Consider the following 24233-nt stretch of genomic DNA (forward strand, 5'->3'; position numbering starts at 1 on the left):
TCAGCAACAGCTGTGCATATGTATGTAATTTGGTGTGATATTTGAAACCTTCCACCCCTGAGAGAGGTGTCAGGACAACAATAATACTTGTTGTACAGCCAATTGTAATTGATAGGTTCCATGTCCAGCAGACATGTGTGCAGAATGGGCAGCTATGTATGGGGCGTAATTTTTTTGTGGGTACAGAGTGCCCTTTTTTTTTTTTTCAGGTGAGAGTGGTATGTCAGGTAAAGGAAGTTGGTACAGCTGGGGAGGTAGGTTGGGTAGGTAAACAGACAAGACAAACAAGATGCATACAGGGGCGGTGTATGACATGTGTGGGGGGTTACGCAATTGACGGGGACGGAGGTTTGGATATCCAGAGCCCATGAGCCCACAGATGGCAACAGTGGAACTGATATCCCCACCCATAGGAAGTTGCCACTGTTCCTTCACTGCCCAGGATGGGGCTGTGCTGGGGGCTGTGTAGGCGGGGCAACAGGCATGCCCATTAGTTGCGCCACCCGTGCCTCGAGCTGGCATAGGGGCTCGAGAACAGAGTCCTGAATCTCCCTACGCACCACAGTCCGGATGCTACGGAGGGTGAGTGGTGGTTCTCCTCCAGCCACACTTGCAGAGGGGGGGCGAGCCCCATCCCCTGCAGCGCTTCCACCCACAGGTGGCACAGGGCCACCGGAGGAGGGTCCGGACTCGGCACTAGTGCCAGGTGCACTCGCCAGCTGAGGTGGGAGAGGTGGGTCCGCTGGAACCCGCCTTCCCTGTTGTCCTATGCTTTGCATTATGTCATGACAGTTTGGGTTAGTGACATATAATACCATTCACAATTAGTTGTAACAGCATGCATTAGTATTCCCATTAACCAAACACCCAGATATTCACACCATTGAACAGCGTGCATAACACATGCATAATTTTAACAGAAATACACAGTCCAACAACATGCAGGGTTAATTGATGGCAACAGGCCATCAGGTGTGGATGTATGAACAGGGCAGATGCATCAACAGACATGCAAATATATATGACCCAACAGGACAAACGTACAGGGGTGTTAATTGTGATTGCACATACCATTTTCACGTGGAATGGGTTATATGTGGTTATAGGGTGGGGTAAAGAAAGTAATATTAACACCTTCGAATAACAATACATATGCTGTACATTTCTAATAGCTACAGTTATATACACACTACTGTTCTAACTACAGTTTCCTATATGATAACTATTTCAACTTGGTGATAGGACTACTACTGCAACATCAATATACATTTTATGGTTCTTCATACACATTCATATCTAGCTTTGTTCAGCTACATCATCCTGCTACATTTGCTTTATATAGCTGTAGACAAGTGTGGATGTTTGGTATATCAGACAATCATCCTATCTGCATATTGCAGACTGAGAGCAACATATCCAGATTTTGGGATACACATTCCAGATGCAGCAACACTTTGAACAGATTTTGCTGTTTGGTTTTGAATCTCACATGCATTTCATTCTGTCTTGACTGCAGTATACTTTATTCAGGGGTTATTACTACTGTATTGCTGGATTCATGACACCTTCTCACACTCTCTCACTTGCTTTCATTTTACTATTCAGGATGATACTTCTAGGCTTTATTGACATGTTTTACCAGTAGTTATTACAATCCTTTCTAGCAGTCTCACTTCTGTCATGTTTCAGTATTTCCACAGGGATATATTTCACACATGTGATTTCATCATCTTCTGCAGCTATACTTTTCAGCCTGCTGCAGGTTGTGTACTATTTTCTTACAGGTAGGGCATTTTTATTTCAGAATATATGTCAGACAGTTTCATTTTTTGGTTAAACTTACAGGCTGAAACACACTTTTGTAATCAAGCAATACTTGCATACACTTTCACACTGTTACTTGCAGATTTTATTCCTTACTGACTACACTGCACTCCTTTGCTGACTGTCATACTTTTATATTTCTTTACAGTTACTGGTAGTGGATTACTGACCTGCCTGGTGGTGCAACCGCACCAGCCTATCGCCATATGCTCTGCGGTTCGCAGAACGGACACCTGCAGATGTAATATAAATGAAGTAATATTGGAAGACACATCTCCATAATATCAGCTAGTTTAATTTCTTACATACATAATTAAATGTTACTTACTCAGTAGTGGGGCGTTGGGTGTTTGCCGAGCCTCCTGGATCCAAAGGTTCAGTTGGACCTGCTTGCGTCTCTTCAGGTCCGCATGGTGGTGACGGACCTGCTCACCAGTCCTTGGAATCCCTGTGGCACTGGTGAGATCATGAGACAACCGGTCCCACGCCTCGGCCCTGTATGCTCCCCAGAGGACCTGGCCCTGCATGAGTTGGGCCTCATGATTATGGACTAGGAGCCAGACCATGTACCTGGACTCCTCAACATCCCACCTCTGTGCTCAAAAGCGACTATCCTCTCCTACTCCTGTCATTCTGCCTGCAGATCAGTTCTACAATTGTTTATGCTGTGTATTCCTGCCTATGGGGCTTATATAGTCCATTTTTCCCGCACATATCTGTGATTGGCCATTTTGGAATTGTATCAACTTCAGTAAACCTGCATTGTCATGCTCCAGTTTGTATTCATTCCTATATATTAGCTATTATTGCATTTCTAGGTACTGCTGTCATGGCTTAGTGGTTTGGTACCTTGACTATGGTGTATAGTATCCTGGGTTCGAACCTGGCCACTGCTTTTTATTTTTCATGACTGTGTAGACATGCTGAGGGGTGTGTCTGTGTAAAGGCAGTTTTGATACAGCTTGCTCAACGTTGCCCGTCGGTTAGCTCGTTTTCGCGGTGCACAGCTCCGCGCAAACGGGGTACGCTGCTTTAAGCCTCATTTGGCTATCGGCATGCATATTATGCTCAGCTCAGTTAGGTGCACATAGATTTAGCATGTTAGACCACTGCTCAGCTACGGGCACTCATTTTGCGCCAGTTAAACCACTGCTCATCTATGGGCACATGCACTCACTCTGTTAAACTGTAGCTCAGCTATGAGCACCATCTGGCATTTTTTCTTCTTTTGTTACCTCACATGTCTTCAATATAAATGGGCTATTTCATTACATTTTACATAAATTGTGGTTTTATGTGTACATATTTGTCAGGGACTTGTTTCCTGCTTATTTTGAAAAAAAAAAAATTGGTGTTGTGGGGGCTCGAACCATAAATGCCTGCTCTTCAGCCAACATCTCTACTGCTACGCTATTGCTTCCTGGCTTATTTTGCATATTTAGTTCTTATATGCTTTCCCACTGACTGCTAACTGTAGCTGCACTACGGGCACGCCCGCGCAAACGAGCGCACTCACGGTTAAACATCTTTACAATTTAAAAAATATATAACATGTTCATTTATATATATTTTATGTTCATAGTCTGTGGGGGCATGTGTTGTGTTGTGTTTATTCACATTTCCGTGGACTCTGTTGTGGGTGTCTACTTTGGGCACTTTTACACTTCTGGGGGCATGTCTGCTTGCAGGGCTCAGCCTACGGACACGCCCCCTACTGTCTTACATGGACCGTGTTAGACTTAGGTGTGATTCAGCATGCTCTCATGAATATGCAAAGCATGCTGACATCACTCCGTTTAACTGCAGCCTCCGTGTAAGAGTTATAACTCTTACACGGAGGCTTTGTGAATCCTGGGGAATATGTTTTTAAAGTTCTTCTATTTTAACGAATGCTTACATAAGGTATTTTTGCCATTTTTATGTTAATTCATATAAAAACATTTGCTAATACATGAGCTCAGTTTATGGATCATTTTTTTCTACATACAAGGCTTTGAAGCTTATAGAGATAGTGCAATAAACTACCTTATTATACCGTATTATTATACCTTTTTGTTATGATTGCTTGTAAACCTGTATTCACTGCTGATGCCATAATAAACAGAATGAGATAAAATTATCATTTCTCTGGTGTTAATGACATAACACATTTATACATACTATGTGGGAAAACTGCATTATCCCTTAAAGTATTTATAGACCTATCTCAATTTTGGCATCTCTTTCCAACATATTTTTAAGTTATCACCCTTTTTCCCTGATGAAAAGTGGTTCCAGTTATTTTTAGGACATGCTTAACTAATTTACTGTTTCTGCTCTATGTTTCATGAAAATCATGGTGAAAAAAGCAAAGCTCTCTATAAATGTTCTAAATACCTTCTACAGAGGAGCCATAAAGAGCTTTATCACCAGCAACTGCACGGTATGGTTTGATAACAGCACAATGGCCAAAAGGAAGAAACTGAAAAGAATAATAAAAACAGCAGAAAAAGTTGTGGGCACTAGTCTTCCTACCTTACAGGAACTGTTTGAAATGAGATGTAAAAAGAGGTCCCACAAAATACTGAGTGACACTTCTCATCCAGCGTATGGCTAGTTCACTAAACCTGCATCTGGTCGAAGGTTATGGAGTATCTGCTGCAGGACCTCCAGATTCATGAACAGTTTCTATCCAACTGCAATAAGACTCATTAATGCAGACGTAAATCTGGATGTAACAAAACTATAATTGTTTGTTGCCCTCTCATTCTTTTCCTTGTTTCATACAGTAATTCTATTTATTTATTACATAATAAATTAATATATTCTCATTCAAATGCAATTCCAATCACTTCCTTATGTACAATATCACCCAATCCCACCACCTGTGTATAGTGTACTTTTCTTTTCATGTGTTAATCATCTAGTAGTCAGTGTTGTCTAGTGTATATAAATAGTGTACAAGCATGTGCATCAGCTACCTAGATATTTACTTTTGTACTATAGTTATTGCTTATTGTTTAATACCTATCATGTCTGTCTTTTTCTGTTTGTTTTCTCCTGTAAAATAGCTGACACTCGAAATTTCGTTTAGGTAGCACTTATGTTTCTTAAATGACAATAAATTTTCTTTGAATGGGAGGCCATTCAACCTCTACTGACAAATGAAATATGAAACAAGAATAAGATCATATATACATCAGAGAAAATCAGTGATTATTTTACATGTTGAAAATAAACAATAAATGTAATGAAGCTTCTTAAAAAAGTAATAGAAGGAGCTGAGTCCCCCCCCCCCCAAAAAAAAAAACAAGCCTAGTTTTTCCAGGAAACACCATAAGACTAGGCAAGCAGTGCATTTCTTGGCTTTAGAAAATACATTTTAACACCACTAAACTGCATAAATGCTTTATGAGTTGATTATAAGTACTGTAAGAATAACATTTTTGTAATCCATACTTTTGTGTGTTTCATGTACCCTCCTGTTTTATTGAACTCTTATTTCTGAAGATCTAGTGAGTTTTCTTTTCTTGTTTGGCTTATTTTATGAAATCCAAAGCTTTATGCAGTTTTTAGACATTTGACTGATATAGATTTTTAAATTACTTAGATTGTGAGTAGTGCAGAAGTCTTATAGCAATTTGACTCAGCAAAACTTGTATTTTTATTGTTTGAAATATTACTAGTTAAGTACAGTGATGCCATTTTAACAAAAACTGTTCAGTCTTCCTCAGTAATTTTTCTTAATATGCTCTTCCCTCCTCCATGCCTACCAACTATCAAGCCTCACCTATTGGTCTTCAACCTACTTGTCCCGCTGTATTAGGTATTCACAGCATAAAGGTGAGAGTTGAATGGAGGGGCCGCCATGTAGGCAGTTATGGAGGTGGTTTGTGCCCTAACTGGCATGCTGGCAGTAAAATAATTTTTAATGATGCCCTAATTCCACTCCTGGTGGCTGACATGAGCACTAATGACAATGTAAGGGATCGTATATCCTCCCATTGTAGAAGTATGTTTCCATCAACATGTTATAAAGGCTAATATCACCAGTTTGAGGGCCTCAAGCCCATGTCTCCAGAGCTGCTCATTCCAATACCATTCAAGCCTCCATTTGGGTGGTAGTGACTAGCTGACTTGAATCATCACTAGCCCCCCCCAATGACTTTAAACATTTCACTTGTAATGTTATATAACACATATTAATTCCTTGCACATTTTCCTGCTGTTTGCATTATAGAAATTCATCGAATAGACTTTTTTATAAACAATTTCGCTGATTTATTGCATTTGATTTGTAGTAAACATTGCGTGCAAGCACTGTTTGCAAATGACCTCAAAGCAAGGGAAATTCTACTTTTAGCAAACTGCAATGACAAAGAGGACTAGTTTCAGCTATGGCCTGGAATTACACTAAACAAATAAAACATGCAGTAACACAGTGAAAAATATGGACAACAAAAAAAGTAAACATTGCTTTATTTTTCCCCCTTTTTAATCCTTCGGCTAATGTACCAATGTCTTTATACTTTGCTTTACAGTGGTTGAGGAGCAACAATCCAATATGGAGGTATGTCAAAGGAGGAAAGGAAACCTCTCCTGGCAGTAGGGTGCACAGACCATGCATAGTACTGCACTGGACAGGTACAATTGTATGTGTAAAATATGTGTGTGTTCTAATGTGTTTTCTTTATTTATCTTCCTTCTGAAGGTTCAGTTGTGGCTGTAGTACAGGAAGAGCGCTGGTCATCTCAGCTTGTGCCAGTCAATATATCTGGTACTGATTCTCTAGTGATCAGAAGACTTGCCTCTCAGCAGGGTAATGAGATCACTCTGCTGAAGGTGACCTTCATGGCTCGCTGGTGGCTTGCTTGGCCACTGCTCAGGTTTCATCTGACAACTGTCCAGAATTTTCTTCTGTGATTTTGTGGAGGCTGGTGTTATCTAATATGTTCCCACTACTGGACTCCTACTTCCACACTATTGTGTTCTTCCTGGTTAGACTGTTTGAGTCTCATAACTAACCACTGGAGGTGTAGTCTGCACACGAGAAGTGACTGATGTCTGTGTGTTGATCTTTGAGTGGGTCTGGCATCCACCACATACCCACCCTTATTGCCCATTCAGGTGTCTTCTGTCTTAAGTGCCATTCACAAAACCTTTTTTGCTGTCTAATCCTTCCCATCACCAGATTTCCACTCACTGTCTACCTGTCTGTCTGTATTTATCAACTGGTGTCCTCATATTTTGTGTTGTTACCACTCTGTGTGTTTCACCATTTTACGCTTATCAGTCTTTCCCCAGAACCTTGTCTTTTATCTCTGCCCTTCACATAACTACTCCTCTTTACTTTTTACAGTTACCCTTTATTTCCTTATGTAAAACCTTGGAGTCTTTCCAAAAGAGGCCATCCATCCCCTCACCTGTCATTCCTTTTTCTTACCTTTCTATGCTTTCCCCTGCTTACAGTTGCCTCTTTTCTAATGTGTTATCTCTCCTTTCCTCCCCATCTATATGATGAACTGGATTGGCACTTAGCTGTCCTGGCCCTCTTTGAGCAGTCTGCCACTGTTTGTGTGGCAGAAAACTGGCACTGTATAGTCTTGGACTTTTCAGTGACATTAACCACGCTGATCAGTTGCACTTTGCATTGCTCTCCCACACACCTGCCTAGCACCACTTCTTGTCATAATGCGGCTCATTTATTATGCAGTCACTTTTATGGACTACCAGAGCTATGCTGATAGATATTGGAGAAGTTACAGGCTGCCTCGCACTATGGGATGCTTCATATTTAGTGCTGCCCACCTGTGAAGTGCTTGTTGGCATATACCAGCCAATATTAATTATATCAAGCGCTAAGAGTGATAATTCCTGCCACATTTGAATGCAACAAGATACACAGTGTCTGTGACATGCATATCATCTGACATCTTAAAGGGTGGTAACAGAGCATTTGGTTTCATCATAGGTAAGAAACATATCCAAATAACAATGGCTCAGCACTGAGACATTCAAAGTGACTATAGAAATATTTAAATTACAAACAAAGAGCTAACAATTGAAGAAACCTATTAAAGATGTCCAAACTCTGCCCAGTTGTAGTATTATATGAATATTGAATGATTTCACAAAATTGTCATTAGTCCCTTAAGTACTAGCAATAATTTTCTTTCAACAGAAGTTGCTTTAGTTTGGTCCTTCACTGTATCTTGATTTCAAATATCAGTTAATAATTTCCAACTATTTCCTGTGTGTATTCTAGAAAATCTTGAACATGTTTGTATCTATTGTTGAACAAATGTCCATTTTGTAATATTTCACTGTATGTATACATGTTATGTATGTCTGGAGCTTTTCTCTCCAGGCCTCTGCTGAAAATGGACCTATATCCAGTTGGACTTTCCCGGTTAACAAATGTAAAATAAAAATATGATGTGGTATGTGATTCCATGAAGCAGGTCCAATTTTTGAGAAGATGTTTATCCACTTGCTAATCTGTATGTGTGTGTGGGGGGGTATTAGTACTGTTGTTTCTTAGGGAGTAAGTGTTCACTCACTAATATGAGGACATTTTAAAGTCAGCTCATTTTCACTGTGTTCAACATCTTAGTTGCTGCTAATGTAAACAGTATGAAAGTACTGTACACTTTCTGTAAGAGACAATGTTGTTAGTCAGGGATGTATAGATTTTAAATAATGTGGTGTCCAACCAACACAGCGAAGAAAAAAAAACGTAATTTCTATTAACTAACACACACAAAAAAAATCTGAACATAGAACAAAGTCCTCATTACTGCTTTTTAATAAATGAAAGTTTGTTTTCTTGTAACTAAAAGTGCAATCTTTTTTCTTGAGAAACCTTTTATTTTAAAGGCATTTTCTTTAATTGAACATTTATATTACAAAAACGTACATGCACTTTACATTTTAACAAATAAGTACATTGTGGTTATGATTATGATTATGCAATGCCTTACCTTGTATGAGGTAGGATGTTTAGGTTCTATAATCTTTATCTTCAGTAAACCAGCAGTAGATACACCAATAACCAGCCACGTCATAAAACTTCCCAAGTAAGAAAAACATATGTGTGTATTTTAAATACGTAAATGACAGGAACAGTTTTTCACAAGCTTGTCAGTTATTTTCATTTCTTGTATGCAAGCTGCAATAAAAATGATCTATGGATTTTTCCAACAGACAGCGAACATGGCCAAGATATTCAGACTTAATGAATCTTAACTCATATCATTAGAGTGCTCATTAGTTTATATAAACAATGAAACTGAATTAAAAAAATCAAGTTTAACTATCCAGTATTTCAGGAACTAATAATGTCTTCCAACCTTGGGATGCTCTCCCCCACTGATTTACCAGTGTTTTCTATATTGTTGAGTGTGTCAGTGAGTGTGTGTGTGTGTGTGTGTGTGTGTGTGTGTGTGTGTGTGTGTGTGTGTGTGTGTGTGTGTGTGTGTGTATGGACAGATTATGGATGACAACAACAAAAATGATAAAGAATGAACCATGATCAACTACACATTGCCAGTTTTCAAAAGTCCAAACCTTGCTACAACTGTCATTCTGCCAGGACTGAACAATTAAAATGCAAAGGAAAAAAATGCAGTGTTTCACTTCTGACTTATTGCTGGTTATCCTTTCCATTTCTGGCATTTGAATTTGTTTCTTCTTATACATTTGTATCTGTGAAACACAACATGTGGAACTTCACCTCCATATCTTCTGTTATGTCTCCCTGCAGAACAGTTCTCAGAGTTTAATATTAAAATCATTGGTCTGAGAATTACAAAAAGTAGAAAAAAACGTAGCTGGTATGTAACTATATATTCAGTGCAGCTCGAACAGAGGTTGTTGAAGTAAATATTCCACAGTGAAAATGTTCCACAAAAGCGTTCGACTCAATGAGCAAAGAAATATTTATTGATGTAAAAAGATAAAAATCCGGTTTAGCGCTTTCATCTGATACTACCAGACTTCCTCAGAACCAGATAAATGACTTCCTATCCTCAGTTTAAATAACATTTTTGGCACCAAAAATTCTTTTAAACTCTTAAAGAAACATAGGTATGTTAAATACAAAACCCATTTCACACTTATTCAACATACGACTTCAAATAATCTAATAGCACTATTATAAATAAAAAATACAATAAATAATATATGATAAAACCATGCACATATGTACATATATCTCAAAAATGAAAAATTAATAATAGATAAATGCAATAGATAAATACAGTGAATGCATTTGTTGCTATCAATGAACTGTATCTAAAAACTATATTAAAATACCATGGTGAATATATATCATAAATACTATTATTAGGAATGGTTTAATACTAATATATTCATTAATGGCATAACATTGTTTGCACGCTCCACATCTCTTGGTTCCCATACCTGTCTTAATATGTGTAACACTAAATCTAGATGCATTCTCTAACAATTTTTTAATATTGGGTGCTGTTTTGTATACAAAACTAGGATATCTTCCTAATATAGAAACCGTATCTTCATTTACTGTAATTAAATTCCAATGTTGTTTTAAAATATTTCTAATATAATGTGTATAAGGTGTATACATCAACACACAAACCCGATTACAATAAACATCTCTCATATCTGATCCCTTATGGTTATTAATATTTCTTATATCCTTTAAAGGTCTACCCAATAAGGGTGGATACTTGTTACCCCATTCTTTCTTGACGTAGTTGGTAACATGCCACAGTAGGGCTGAAGGATATCCTCGCATCTCAAACATATTACTTATTAATTCTACTTCACTGTTCATAATATCTCTGGTGGACAACATACGGGCAGCCCTAATACATTGTCCTTTTAAAACATTTTTAAAAACATGTGGGGGATGATAACTGTTGAATTCTATATAGTCATTTGAAAAGGTTTTCTTTCTGTAAATCTGTGATATAAATCCTTTATCAGAATGACTAATATAGGTGTCCAAATATGCCATACCATTGTCACTTATATTATGGGTGAACTTTAAAAAATTTGTCGTACCATTAATATATTCTACAAAGGAGTTGATCATCTCTTTGGGACCTTTCCATAATATAAACAAATCATCCAAATATCTGGTGTAATATACTATATTTGGATAAAATTTGCTCTTAAACAAAAATTCAGTTTCCCACTCCAACATGACTAGGTTAGCGAAAACAGGAGTACAAGAGACTCCCATTGCTATACCTCTACATTGCCTGAAATATTCACCTTGAAAATAAATATAATTATGGTCCAAAACCAGTCCCATAATATCTGTGATAAGGCAAATGTGGTCCCAATCCATATTAGAAAACTTTCTCAGACTATTACTGAAATATTCCAATCCTATATCCTTAGGAATACATGAGAAAAGGTTCACTACATCTATAGTAATATAAATAAGCTCTTTATTCCATATATCTAACGTAAGCTGACTCAGAAAAATCCATGAATCTTTGATTAAATGTGTAATGTTATCATAGATCGGTTTAACCCATCTATCTATGGCCACACCCAGCGGATAAGTTTTTGATCTTGAGCCAGAAACTATAGGCCTAAAAGGAGGTTTTTTAATACATTTATGTACCTTAGGAATGCCTATAACAGTGGCCAAAGTTAGGTGTTCAACTTTCAAATATTGATATATCTCACTAGTGATTCTATGATCAATTAAATACTCTTCTAATGTCAAATCAACTCTTTTATACCCTATATTTATCTCATTAAGCGATACAACTTCATACTTTTCAGATGAAATATTATGTATTTCATTAATATAATCAAATGTATTAAATATCACAATTCCACCCCCTTTATCGGGTTTCATTAATCTAATGTCCTTGTGTTTAATAAATTGATTAATACAATGACATTCCCCTCATTTAAATTATTCTTCATGTCCAACTTAATGCTGCTATTTGTCCTACTGTTTTTATTAAATTCATATATATCATGGCACACCATTTTTTCATAGTTCCCTACCTGAATATTAGATGTGGGAATGAATGTGCTTTTCTTTTTTAATTCATGTTGGACTGTTGATTCTTGAATCACATTGTTTTCTCTAAACTGCATAGCCAAATTAAGTCTTCTACAAAAAAGTTTTACTTCTTTAATAGTATCCACTAATTGAAAACTCATAGATGGAATAAATTTCATACCCTTATTGAATAACGTAAAAAATCAGATGTAATATTCATATCTGTATAATTAAAAACTTTAAAACCATTGAAAGAATGAACAATATTCCCAGTTTGTGCATTACTATTGCTGTCTTCATATTCAATACGCTGATGATTGTCGTTACTATCGTTCATACCAATATGTTGAGAATTAATTTTTTCACATACTAAAACTTGTGTTGAAAAATTGTACTCCTTGTCCACTAATTCAGTTGATTTTTTTGGTGCTATTAGATTATTTGAAGTCGTATGTTGAATAAGTGTGAATTGGGTTTTGTATTTAACATACCTATGTTTCTTTAAGAGTTTAAAAGAATTTTTGGTGCCAAAAATGTTATTTAAACTGAGGATAGGAAGTCATTCATCTGGTTCTGAGGAAGTCTGGTAGTATCAGATGAAAGCGTTAAACCGGATTTTTATCTTTTTACATCAATAAATATTTCTTTGCTCATTGAGTCGAACGCTTTTGTGGAACATTTTCACTGTGGAATATTTACTTCAACAACCTCTGTTCGAGCTGCACTGAATATATAGTTACATACCAGCTACGTTTTTTTCTATTGTTAATTACAAAAAGTAACTGGATGGGAAGCCGTCAGGTGGTAGGGTTTGGGTCTATATTATATTTTAAAAAGTTTCGAACACCATATGGTCGACACCATATGAGCAATGCTTGAAATTTTGAAAATATAATAAAAAAAAAATAAAAAAACTATACTTACCTAAATGCTGTAGGCAGGGGGACAAGCCCCCCTGCACCCCTACTCCCTGCTACTTAAATATTCCTACTCCACATTGCACACACTGCATTGAAGTCAAGGGAAAATATTCCCTACGGCGATTTCCTTGTTACGTGTCTGACGTTTTGACGTTTCAACCAATCAGGTTCGCTCAATACATGTTTGCCATTTATGAATTTCGATCACACAATAGGAATCTGTAGAGTTTGACCATCCTTGTCCCAATGCCTGCTATCAGAGAAGGTTTTTTGTAATTTAGTATTTATCATAGGTTGCATTAAGAGTTTTACCTGCCTAAATTTCAACTTTCCTGATACACTTCAGGTGCATCTAACTGTTGGTAGAACACCTATTCAAGTCATTGTCAGCTACAGGACCCCCGTCATGAATTAAGACACCCACTATGCCTACTTGGATCTACTGGAATCTATCAAGATAAATCCAAACACCATGGTTCTGGGTGATTTTAATTACCCATCCATTGATTAGGTAAATTACTCGTGCTCAAACTCACTTGCCCAAAGGTTCCTTGAGTTCATTAACTCCAACGCCGTGGACCAACTGGCAGACACCCCAAATAGGGACTCCAATATCTTGGATCTGGTACTTACCAATATGGGGGACTGCTGTAGAACCCCTACTGAGAGGTCTTCCATTGTCAGATCTGACCACAAATCAGTCACATTTGAAGTAACTATCACACCGGACCCCCCCAAGAGCAACTAAACTAAAAAACTTCTTCAAAGCAGATTACATCCTTCTAAGGGATGGTATAAATAGCTTCACTGTACCTCCCCCCACAGACAAAACTGGTAATTATACATTGTCCTACACTAATGCTTTTTACAAATACCTGTACAACTGCATTGACATGGCCATACCTGATTGGAGCAAAATAAGCTCTTCAAGGAAGAGCAAACTTGCCTGGTGGACAACTGCTATTAACAGGCTTTACATTAAGAGGAAGAAATTGCTGTCTAATAGTAAAAGGGAGCAAGCCCTAAAATGGAAACACTCCCTCCTCAACTTAAACAAGCAAATAAGACTTCTTGCGAAGTCCTTCAAAGCAAACTATGAATCCAGATTAGCGTCCTCAACTAAGGACAATCATAAGGCATTCTTTAGTTACACCCGTAGCCTAAAATTAAGACGCAGATTTGTGCTGAACTGGTAGTTAATGATATCACATACACTGAGCCTGAGAACATAAACCTGTTAGCCGACAGGTTCTGTGAAAACTTCACTCCCCTGTCTCCATCACACATGCCCCATGACGTTCCTTCCACCTGTCCCACCACCTTGTATTTCTAGAGAGCAGGTCATAAATGGGTACTCTTTTTAATCATAGTCTAAGCACCGGCTTCATTCCAGTTGAGTGAAAAATGTCCACCGTTATCCCCTTGCACAAGAGTGGTGCTTCCACTGACCCTGGAAACTATAGACCTATTAGCTTGACTAGCCTTATCTGCAAGGCCATGGAGCAAATCATCATGGACCTTATCAACAAAGATATAGGTAATCTCCAAACACTTGACCCTACTCAGCTTGGATTTGTCAAAGGGAGATCATGCCTGTTAAACCTGGTGGACTTCTTTGAGACAGTCACCAGAGCCCTGGACAAGGGGAAAACTGTGCATATAGCCTATCTGGACTTGGCCAAGGCTTTGCCACTATTCCCCACTCGGGCATTATTGACAAACTCACAGAGCTAGGTATCAACCCTTATATCATTAGGTGGGTCATTATCTGGCTCACCGATAGAACCCATACAGTCAAAATAGGGGAATCCACATCCAACAAGAGACCTGTAACCAGTGGTGTTCCACAGGGATCAGTACTGGGATCGCCACTCTTTGGAATCTATTTCTCCAAAGTACAAGCAAAAACTAAAGGTCTGTGGCTGCCGTTTGCTGATGACTGAAAACAGGGAGCAGTCATAGAATCCCCAGACAATGTCAACATCCTAAGAGTGTCTCAGGCAAACAAATGATTGGTGTCAAAGTCACGGTCTTAAACTCATGCAAAAAGATGTATTATCATCCCTTTCGGTAAGAGCGATGTTTCTGCTAACTGCCACATCAATAGAAACACCCTAAGCATGCACTCATTGGTGCGAGACCTGGGAACACAGGTTGACAGCAACCTTACCTTTGATCACCATGTCTCCACAGTGGTACGAAGGGCATTTAGTATTGCTCATCTCATAAGTAAGGGCATTGCCTCCAGGAAAAAAAGAAGTTATAACCTCCCTTTACTCTTCCCTCATCAGGCCAATAATTGAGTACAACGCCCCTTTTGGTATATACCTTTCCAGGCACCTGCAGCAATTGGAGAGACCACAAAAGTTCCTCACAAGAAGAATTCAATGTATTTAGCATCTGTCTTAAGTGGATTGGCTGAAATCACTGCTACTTTTCTCCGTTTCATACAGACTACTCAGAGGCGATCTCTGCTTTATGTAGAAGGCGATGTCTGACTCTATTGGAAATGCTGCATATCCGTAAGTCCAATGGCTCATGGGTTACTCAAGATCTTAACTTGGTATGTGATATTAATAAAACTTGCTGGAGGGACAGGTTTGTCTCTCAGAGGTTACCGTACCTGTGGAACAGACTCCCAATTCATGTCAAACAGAGCACCTCTTTGGCCCTCTTCAAGTGTAATCTGGATGATTGGATGGGTAACAGTAAATTCACTCCAGAGGTTCCACTTGTGTCTCTCTTGGACAAGGGCAATAGCTGCTGATCATGGAAACAAGGGCCAAACCTGGCTAGGCTTGTAAGGGCCCTAGGGCCATTAGCCTAGTACCTTCCTATGATTCTATGATCCTATGAGCTGCCGATACCTTTTAAAAGTTTATGTAATTTGTGTAAACGCAGAAAACTCTCCTCTCTCTACTCTCCTAAAATTAAATATGCCATCACTGCCTCCTATAGTTCCACATCACTAGTGAGCTATTTGTCTAACTTCTTAACTGGTACCCTAAGCTGCTACTCTTGATTAAAAAAAAAGTGTTTTATTGCTGTTTATTGCATTATACTGATGTATTCTATGATTGTTAAATTTTCTTATCATATTTACTTTGTATTCCTATGATGCAATCTGAAATGTCTATGTACAATGTGTACTATGTATTTGTATTTTTCTGGATTTTTTCTCCCCAGGACTTCATTGAAAAATGGGCTCCTTGTGGCCCAGTGGACTATCCTGGCAAACAAACAGCAAATAAATAATAAATAAATAAAAAGTGAGCACTGTTAGCTCATTCAAAAGTATTCTTGGAATAACTTAATTCTAGTATGATCCAATCTTCATGTTTGTCTGGGTTTCTGAGTGATTAGATGATTCCTCAGAGTAGAAAAACCTTTGACATATGCAACATCACAATTCTAGTAACACGTTGAAAACTTTTGTATATAAAGTTACTTCACCATATTTTGCAAGTTCTGTTTGCTCAGTTGTTTGTGTTATGCTTTTCTACACTTTATGACCACAATAACATTTTATCTTTGCCTAATGCAGTTTCTTGTTCATATAGTGCAGAGAAGAAATAAAAATAAATGTGTCTACTTTTATGCCTCTGTTTTATGCAGTGTTTTTGACAAAGATTGCATTACAAAATGTCTATCTGCAACATCTTTGTATCCTGCCAATATAGAGTATTAGTATAAGAAAAGAATGTGAACATACACCACTGGTCAGTGATATCAGCACATCTTTTCAGATACTCTAGCATTTTATGAACCCCCTTTCATGTAAACACAGAATATCTGTGTATGTTAATTTTTTGTAAAAGTTAAAACAGCAAAGACCATAAACTGCAATGTCAAAATGTAGATTGCAAAACAATGCAGAACAGTCACTTTGAAAGCTGCCCTTAGACAGATGGGTGATAAAGTAAGAGAAGGCATGATACACTCAGAGAAATGGGCAGTAAAACAAGATATGGCATGATGGAAGAGCAGCAGAATCAGACTGGTGAGCACTGCACAAGCAGAATAATGTCCATATGCTGATCCAAAAAACAATGACAGTGTGGCACCTAAACCTCAACAACCAAGAATGTTGAGACATACAGGAGAAAACACAGTAACGTACACAGTGGTACTTCTGGATAATAACGACAGCAGTGCAACACACAAAAGCTGAAAAAAGTATGAAAAAACAACAGCACCCACAAAACCACAGACCACAAAACAAAAGCACACACATCAGCTAAACAGCTCCAGCACTTACTTCAGCCAGGACAATATTTACAGAGTACACAGACCCACCTCTTTCAAAAGACCTTCAGTGGAGTCACTTGCTGCCTTAATATATAATGTTTTATTTAATTATTTATGATGTTTTATTGTCAATGTGCCTTAAAATGCACTGCACCACAATGACTGCTACTAATGTATTCATATTATTCTTTTTTATTATTATTATTATTAGTGTGTTGCAGGATATTGGAAGTTAGATATTATATTAAAGAGATGCAGATGTGCAAATGTATCACAGCAACACAATGACTTAATAGCATGCCATATAATTAATACCTCTACTCCAGAACAAAAAAAACCACACACACAGGAATTGACATGTTTCAGAGCTCAGTATACCAGGCAATTCAGAATGTAGTATCTAACATTAACTAAACAATCACGCGCTCAGGTTGCTGAGTGGTGGTGTGGACTGAAAGTGCAGTGTCATGACAGGTTTATGTGAGTGGTGGTGTGTACTGAAAGTGCTGTGTCATGACAGCTTCATGGGATTTTGAAGCCAATATTTTTGGCAACATTTATTCTACTTTATTTATCTTTCAATGTGCAAAGTTTCCTAGCTGGTATTCTATTAAGTAATAACTGTACATTGAAAATGTATTATTTATGCTTGGCATATGGTTTTAGGGCTGGCATTTAATGCCAGGATCCATTTTTGGCTTGCTATCTCTATTGTGTTTCTGCTTTTGGATGAGTGTTTATTCTTCTTTAGTGTTCTTGAAACACTTTTGAAGATATTGGGACATTAGGAATGCACAACACAAAAGGGAAGCCCAGAGCACTATCCAGAAGATTTTTACAGCCAGTGTTGTAGCTCAGCGGGGTGATGATTTCCAAATCTGAATTGTTTTTGGCCTGGTATGCACTTGTCTGCAGACTGATTGCCTAATATTTTCTTATGAATCTAATGCATTAATATACCTGGAGTGTGTAATATAGTCTAATCATGTTGCATTTTAGTAGTCTAAACATTGCATTTTAATAACATTTTTTGTAGTTTCTTCTTTACAGCCTGTAAAAACTGCAAAGTGGTTAACATCTGTCAAGTCATAAAATTTGCATTATATGGAGTGATGATCAGAACCACCTGATCTTTAGCATCCATTATGTAGTCATTGTTGCATATTATTGTGTTGTGATGTCTACAAGATCAGATTGCAAAGGATTTCAGCAATTAATTAGAACTGCTACTCTGACAGTTGCTGCAGAAGACTAAAGTTCTGATTTGTTAATTAGTTTTTTTTCCTGTGGGGAGGGTGCAGTGTTTGAATCTTTCCACCTTCATTTACATACTGTATGATGTTGAGCAAGTCAATTAACTACAGAGTGATATAGGTTCATAGGTAGGTACTAGGCTATCTGCCCGAAGGCATTAATAAGCCTAGCCGGAATGTGTTGGCTTTCGCCGCCCCCTTAGATTAGTTCCCTGTGCCTCTGTCCAGCAGAGCCATTGAAGTGATCCCTGGGGTAAACTTTCTGTTTCCCATCCACTCATCAAGGTTTTTCTTGAAGAGGGTTAGCGAGGAGCTCTGCCTAATGTAGATTGGAATCTTGTTCCATAGCATGGGAATTCTCTGGGACAGGAATCTATCCCTGCAGCACACCCTATTTATTGTTGTGGTGAGGTTTAGATCTCTGGAGCATGTGGATCGAGGGGATATGGTTTTCTGGGTTGGACATGGCCTTGTATGTCAGGCAGAGATCACCTCTGAGTAGATGGTATGCAACTGAGTACAGAGGAGTTTCTTCAGTCGAGCTGCATAGGGCATCTGCTTGAGGCCAGTGATCCTCTTGGTGAGGTACTTCTTGGGGCATTGTACTCTATGATGGGTCTGATGAGTGATGTGTAGAGGGGCCCAATGACCTCTTTTGATCTGGATGCAAACCCTTTTGTGATTAGGTGGGCCACATAGAAGGATTTTCTAACCACCTTGGCAATGTGATTATCAAAGGAGAGGTTACTATCTACTTGGGTCCCCAGATCCCTTATTATGTCTTCCGTATTTAGGGGGCTACCACCTATGTGGTAGTTTGTGGGTACTTTGTTTTTTCCAAAGGGGATGACTATGCACTTTTTGACATTTAGCTTTAGGCCATGGTTTTGATACCAGGTATCTGTCTCAGTGAGACCCTTTTGGAGGATGTCTGTGTCAGCTGGAGAGTCAATTATTGCCCCTAGTTTGCAGTCGACTGCAAACTTGGCCAGTCATAGTCCTTCTGTGCTTGCCTGTACCTCTGAGAAGTATATACTGAACAGGAAGGGTCCTAGGACTGAGCCCTGGGGAACACCACTTGTAACCGGTTTAGAGTCAGACCTAGCTCCTGCAACTCTTACCATGTGGATTCTGTCTGTGAGCCAGTTGGCATCCCATCTTGTGACATAGGGGTATATGTTCAGGCTGGTGAGCTTGTCTATAATACCTGAGTGGGGAATGGTGTCGAAGGCCTTTGCGAGGTTTAGGTAGGCAGTGTGGTCCACCTTTCCCTCGTCTATAGCCTTGGTAACTGTTTCAAAGAAGTCCACCAGGTTTAGGAGGCATGATCTGCCCTTAACAAAGCCAAACTGGGTAGGGTCCAGTATTTGGAGGCTCCCAATGTCTCTGTTAAAGAGATCCATGATGATGTACTCCATAGCTTTGCAGACTAAGCTAGTCAGGCTTATAGGGTGATAGTTCTCGTGGTCCGTTGTGGCTCCACCTTTGTGGAGCAGAATAACTGTTGCTGTGTGCCACTCTGTGGGCATGTAGCCTGTGGAGAGGCTGAGTTTAAACAGTGTGTTTAGGTGAGGGGTTAGTTCATCTTTGAGCTCATGTAGGATGCAGCCTGGGACACCATCCAGTCCCATTGATGCTGTGTTTTTGGATTTGGAGAGGGCTGTTTTAACCTGAGTGTCTGTGATTTCAGGGGCACTATGTTCTTCTAGTATAGTTATGGGACCTTTTGGGGGTGAGAGGGGGGTGAAGTTTGCACTGAACCTATCTGCCAGGATGTTGGCTATATTGGTCGGTTCAGTGTATTTTGTGCCATTCTGCACTAACTCTGAGCAGATCTAAGAATTGCCACTTAGATTCTTGACATAGCTAAAGAATGCCTTGTGGTTATCTTTGGAGTCCATGGCAAGTTTTCTTTCGAAGCTAACCTTGGATGATTTTATGAGGGAACGTAGTTTCTTGCTGATACTGATCAGGGATGTCTTCCCTTCTTGGGAGTTTACTATTTTCTGTACTAGTTTCCTCCTTCTGTTGTATAGTTTGTTTATGGCAGGGGTCCACCAGACTGGTTTCCTTTTCTTGGAGGAGTGAGTCTTGGTTTTGTTTGGGATAGCACAATCCATGCATTCTTGTAGGTGCCCATAGAGTGCATTAGTAAAGGATTTTGCAGCTTGGACAGTGTTATCCTTTAGCATGGGGGCTTTGAAACTTCCCACCTCGGTCTTAAGTAATGTGAAGTTTGCTTTTGAAAAGTTTTTCACTGTGGTTTCTTTGACCGGGGGTGGTGGTGGAATGTGGATATCCAGAGTGATTAGTTTATGGTCAGATCTAACCAGCGAGGGGTTGACCTCCAGTGTGGAATACCAGTCGCCCATGTTGGTGATGACTAGGTCCAATATGTTGTCACCTCTTGTGGGGTTGTTGACCAGTTGATCCAGGGCTTTTGAGTTTATAAATTCTAGGAAATGTTGGGCAAGGGGGTTTGTACTTGAGTAGTTCTCCCAGTTAATGTCTGGATAATTGAAATCACCCAATATCAGGGTGTTTTGTAGAACCTTTATGTTACCCAGTGTTTCCAGGAATGCGGAGTGGGGGTCCTAGGACATGGTGGGTGATCTGTAGCAAGCTATAAGTTGAATAGCAGTTTTGCCCATTGTTAGTTGTATGTGGGTGATCTCTGAAGCATCTTGCTGTGCCACTAACCTGGAGGTGTGGGTATCCTTGATGAATATGGATACTCCCCCACCTTTTGTATTTTGGTCTGGGTTTTGTGGCTGAAATGTATGGTATGAGTTGTAACCTGGTAGTGCTGGGGTGCTCTCTGGAGCCTTAAACCTGGTTTCTGTTATTGCACAAATATCGATTTTCTCCATACTGAGGAGTGCTTCGAGTGCGTGCATTTTGAGGTTTTGATTTCTGGTATTGAGTAGCATTACCCTCAGTGTTTTGTTACTTGTGCTATTTATGGCGGTGGGTTTGTCTTTTGAGCCTTGCCTAAAAAAGGCACTATGGGGGTGGCAAGAACCTTGGACAGTATTCAAAAGCCTAAGGGTGACAGGTACAAGCCATCTCTAGTAAAGCAGCGTGGCTTGTTGAGCATGTTATCCCAGGCTGACAGACACTAGATTCCCTTTGAATGACACCAGAAGTTTAGCCAGTTGTTGAAATTGATAATATTTTTCTCTATACCGTGGTATCATTCTTGGTGAGGGCAGGATGCTACTCAGGGTCAGGGTCATACGGCCTGGACTACGTGATCAGAGAGCTCCTCCATGTCTCTTTCCATGTAGTCCAGGGAGGTACTTCTCATGTCATTCACACCAACATGGGCAACGACAGAGTCATATTTGTACTTGTTCTGGAGTGACCTGAGTGCTTGTGTTGTGTGGTGGATCCTGGCACCCGACAGGTAGCTAACAGTAACTTTCTCCTTGTTCAGCCTAGTGAGTAGGACGTCAGTGTGCCTGACTATAGAGTCACCTATTACTAGTGTGTTGGGTATGTTATTTTGCCTTAAGGGCTGTGATTGCGTGGCACGCTGGTTTTGTGAAGTATGTGTTTCATGGTTTGTGTTGGGGGGGAAGTTGCTTGGATGTCTGCTTTGGAGGTCTCTGTTGCTTTTGTAGATTTTTATTTAGAGCCTCTGAGTATGTTTTCATGTATTTAATTGTGTTTTTTGCCGGTGCTGGTTTCATAGGTCTATGTGAGACTGGTAGTGTGATGCAAGTAATGCCCTTCTCCTCTTGACTGCCTGGTCCAGTCTTGGGTTGAGAGAGTTTAGCCTCCAGTTTGGCTGTATAATTGCATCTCTCACATGTATTAGTGTTTGATAGGAGGAGAGGGTTGTCTGTGTACATGTGGCAATTGTAACATTGCCTCAAAATGCCCAGATTCACCAGTTGGACCTGAGAGTACACCTGAAACTGCCCTTTGGACATGCCTGGATAGGTACAGTGAACTGTTTTACTGATTGGCTGGTAAGGTCAAATAGAGAGCCTTGTCCTTCCTTTACAGTATAGGGGGGGGTCTAGTGCTAAGGTTTATTAGTGCTTGCTATGAGTTTTGAGCAAGTGCCAGGATGAGAAGTGAATGGTTTGAGTGCTTAAGTTTAAAGTTTGTCTAGTTCCAAGGGAAAAATTGAAGAGTAGACTTTGTGGAGCTGGGAATAGGTATACCCTAGCTAACTGGCGCTGCCCGGCGTGCAAAACTGCGCAAATGCATGTTTTATAGCAGAGAAATGAAAGAGATAGAAATTAGCCCAAAATGGCCAATAAACTACTAATTTCTGGGCTGAAACCACTCCTACAGGGACAGATAGGCTGCTCAAAGCTCCCTCTCTCACAGCAAACAGAAAAACTTCCTTCTATCCAAGTAAGGTATGGGCAAATACAGAAACTTGTAACACAGCCCTGGATTCAGCACTAACCTGAAAACTGGACTATACTAGCTTAGAAAGGCGGGAAAACAAGTATTTTTTGTTTCTTTTCAGAAAATAAAGCAGATACAATCAAAAAAACACTTTAAATGCACAGAAATGGCTATCACATTTGAGTGTGTACCCTACAATAGTTAAACAGATAATTTAAACACAAAAACAACTTTGTTAAAGTGCAGGCAGTAAAATAAGTACAATATGTAGCTGAAACAAGCTTTTTAAATCACAGAAACTCTAGAAAATTGGCACTTTAGGTGGAATTAGCTAAAGGCAGCAAGAAAATGTAGAAAAATTATACTTAATCACTCCAAAGTCTCTCTTTTGTCTGTCTGCTGCTGTAGAACTCTGCAGGGCACCAGGCAGGAGCTTGCTGAGCTGTATACTAGAGCAAAAACCTCACAAATGTGGGTTTTATATCAGTGAAATGAAAGAGATAGAAATTAGCCCAAAATTGCCAATAAACTACTAATTTCTGGGCTGAAACCACTCCTCCAGGGACAGATAGGCAGCTCAAAGCTCCCTCTCTCACAGTGAACAGAGAAACTTCCTTCTATCCAAGTAAGGTATGGGCAACACAAAAACTTGTAACACAGCCCTGAATTCAGCACTAACCTGAAAACTGGACTATACTAGCTGAGAAAGGTGGGAAAACAAGTATTTTTTTGCTTTTTTCAGAAAATAAAGCAGATACAAGTAGGAATTTGTGCAAATTGTCTCCAGGACTGCATGTCTTGTAACTATGAACCTGTTGTCATTGTTTGCCAGCCATTCCCTATTGAATAGCCAATCAAGTTCAAGAGCTACGGTTAAACTATTCCAGTTGCCAGAAAGTCTGCTCTTCAAATTTTCCCTTAGAACTAGCTGGTTTCTCAGTAGTAGCATTAAAATCTGAACCCCTGTGACTAGCACTTGCTCTAGAACCTGCTGGAAAGCACTAGGAAGCCTTAAACTGATACAAGCACTCATCTCTCCTTGTTAATAAGGAGAAATTAATTGTAGGCACTAAACAGCCTATGATTGCAAAGTACCTTGCAAAGGTAAGGGAAAACAGCTCTTGTACTTTACAAAAAAAGCAACTAAACAGGCATGTCCAAGAGTCAGCTTCCGGTGATTTCTCCCATCCACCTGGTGAATCTGGGCATACTGGGACAATGCAGCAACTGCCTCATGTACACAGACAACCTCTCATCCTACCACCCAACACTACAACCTGTGAGAGATGCATTTAAATAGCCAAACTGGAAGCAAAGCTCTCTCCAGCCAAAATTGTGCTAGACAGTCAAGAGGAGAAGGTTAACACCTGCACTACACCTCAAGCAACACATAGCCCTTCAAAACCCATACCATCAACACCCACACATAGCAACACTAAACCCACATATGCGGAGGCCCTTAGCATTAACCTGCCCAAGCAACAAGGACCTCCGAAGCTGAAATGCAAACAAACACCAGTCACAGCCAAAGTGACACATAGCTCACAACACCAGCGTGCCACCCAACAACAGCCCCTAAGGCAAGAAAATGTACCCAACACTTTAGCCATAGGTGACTCTATAGTCAGTCACACT

The 24233-nt window shown here is 39.4% G+C and overlaps 1 protein-coding gene across 1 annotated transcript in view; it reads right to left on the reverse strand.

Annotated features, from left to right (window-relative positions):
- LOC122798550 (b(0,+)-type amino acid transporter 1-like) overlaps positions 1 to 24233 on the reverse strand; it is a 605707-nt gene that overhangs the window by 190756 nt on the left and 390718 nt on the right. The window contains exon 5 of the mRNA XM_044067606.1: positions 8784 to 8871. Within this exon, the coding sequence (XP_043923541.1) occupies positions 8784 to 8871 (88 nt within the window). The remainder of the gene's footprint in view (positions 1 to 8783; positions 8872 to 24233) is intronic.

This window comes from Protopterus annectens, chromosome 1.part0, assembly GCF_019279795.1.
Source record: "Protopterus annectens isolate FY-2018-M chromosome 1.part0, PAN1.0, whole genome shotgun sequence".
NCBI lineage: Eukaryota > Metazoa > Chordata > Ceratodontiformes > Protopteridae > Protopterus > Protopterus annectens.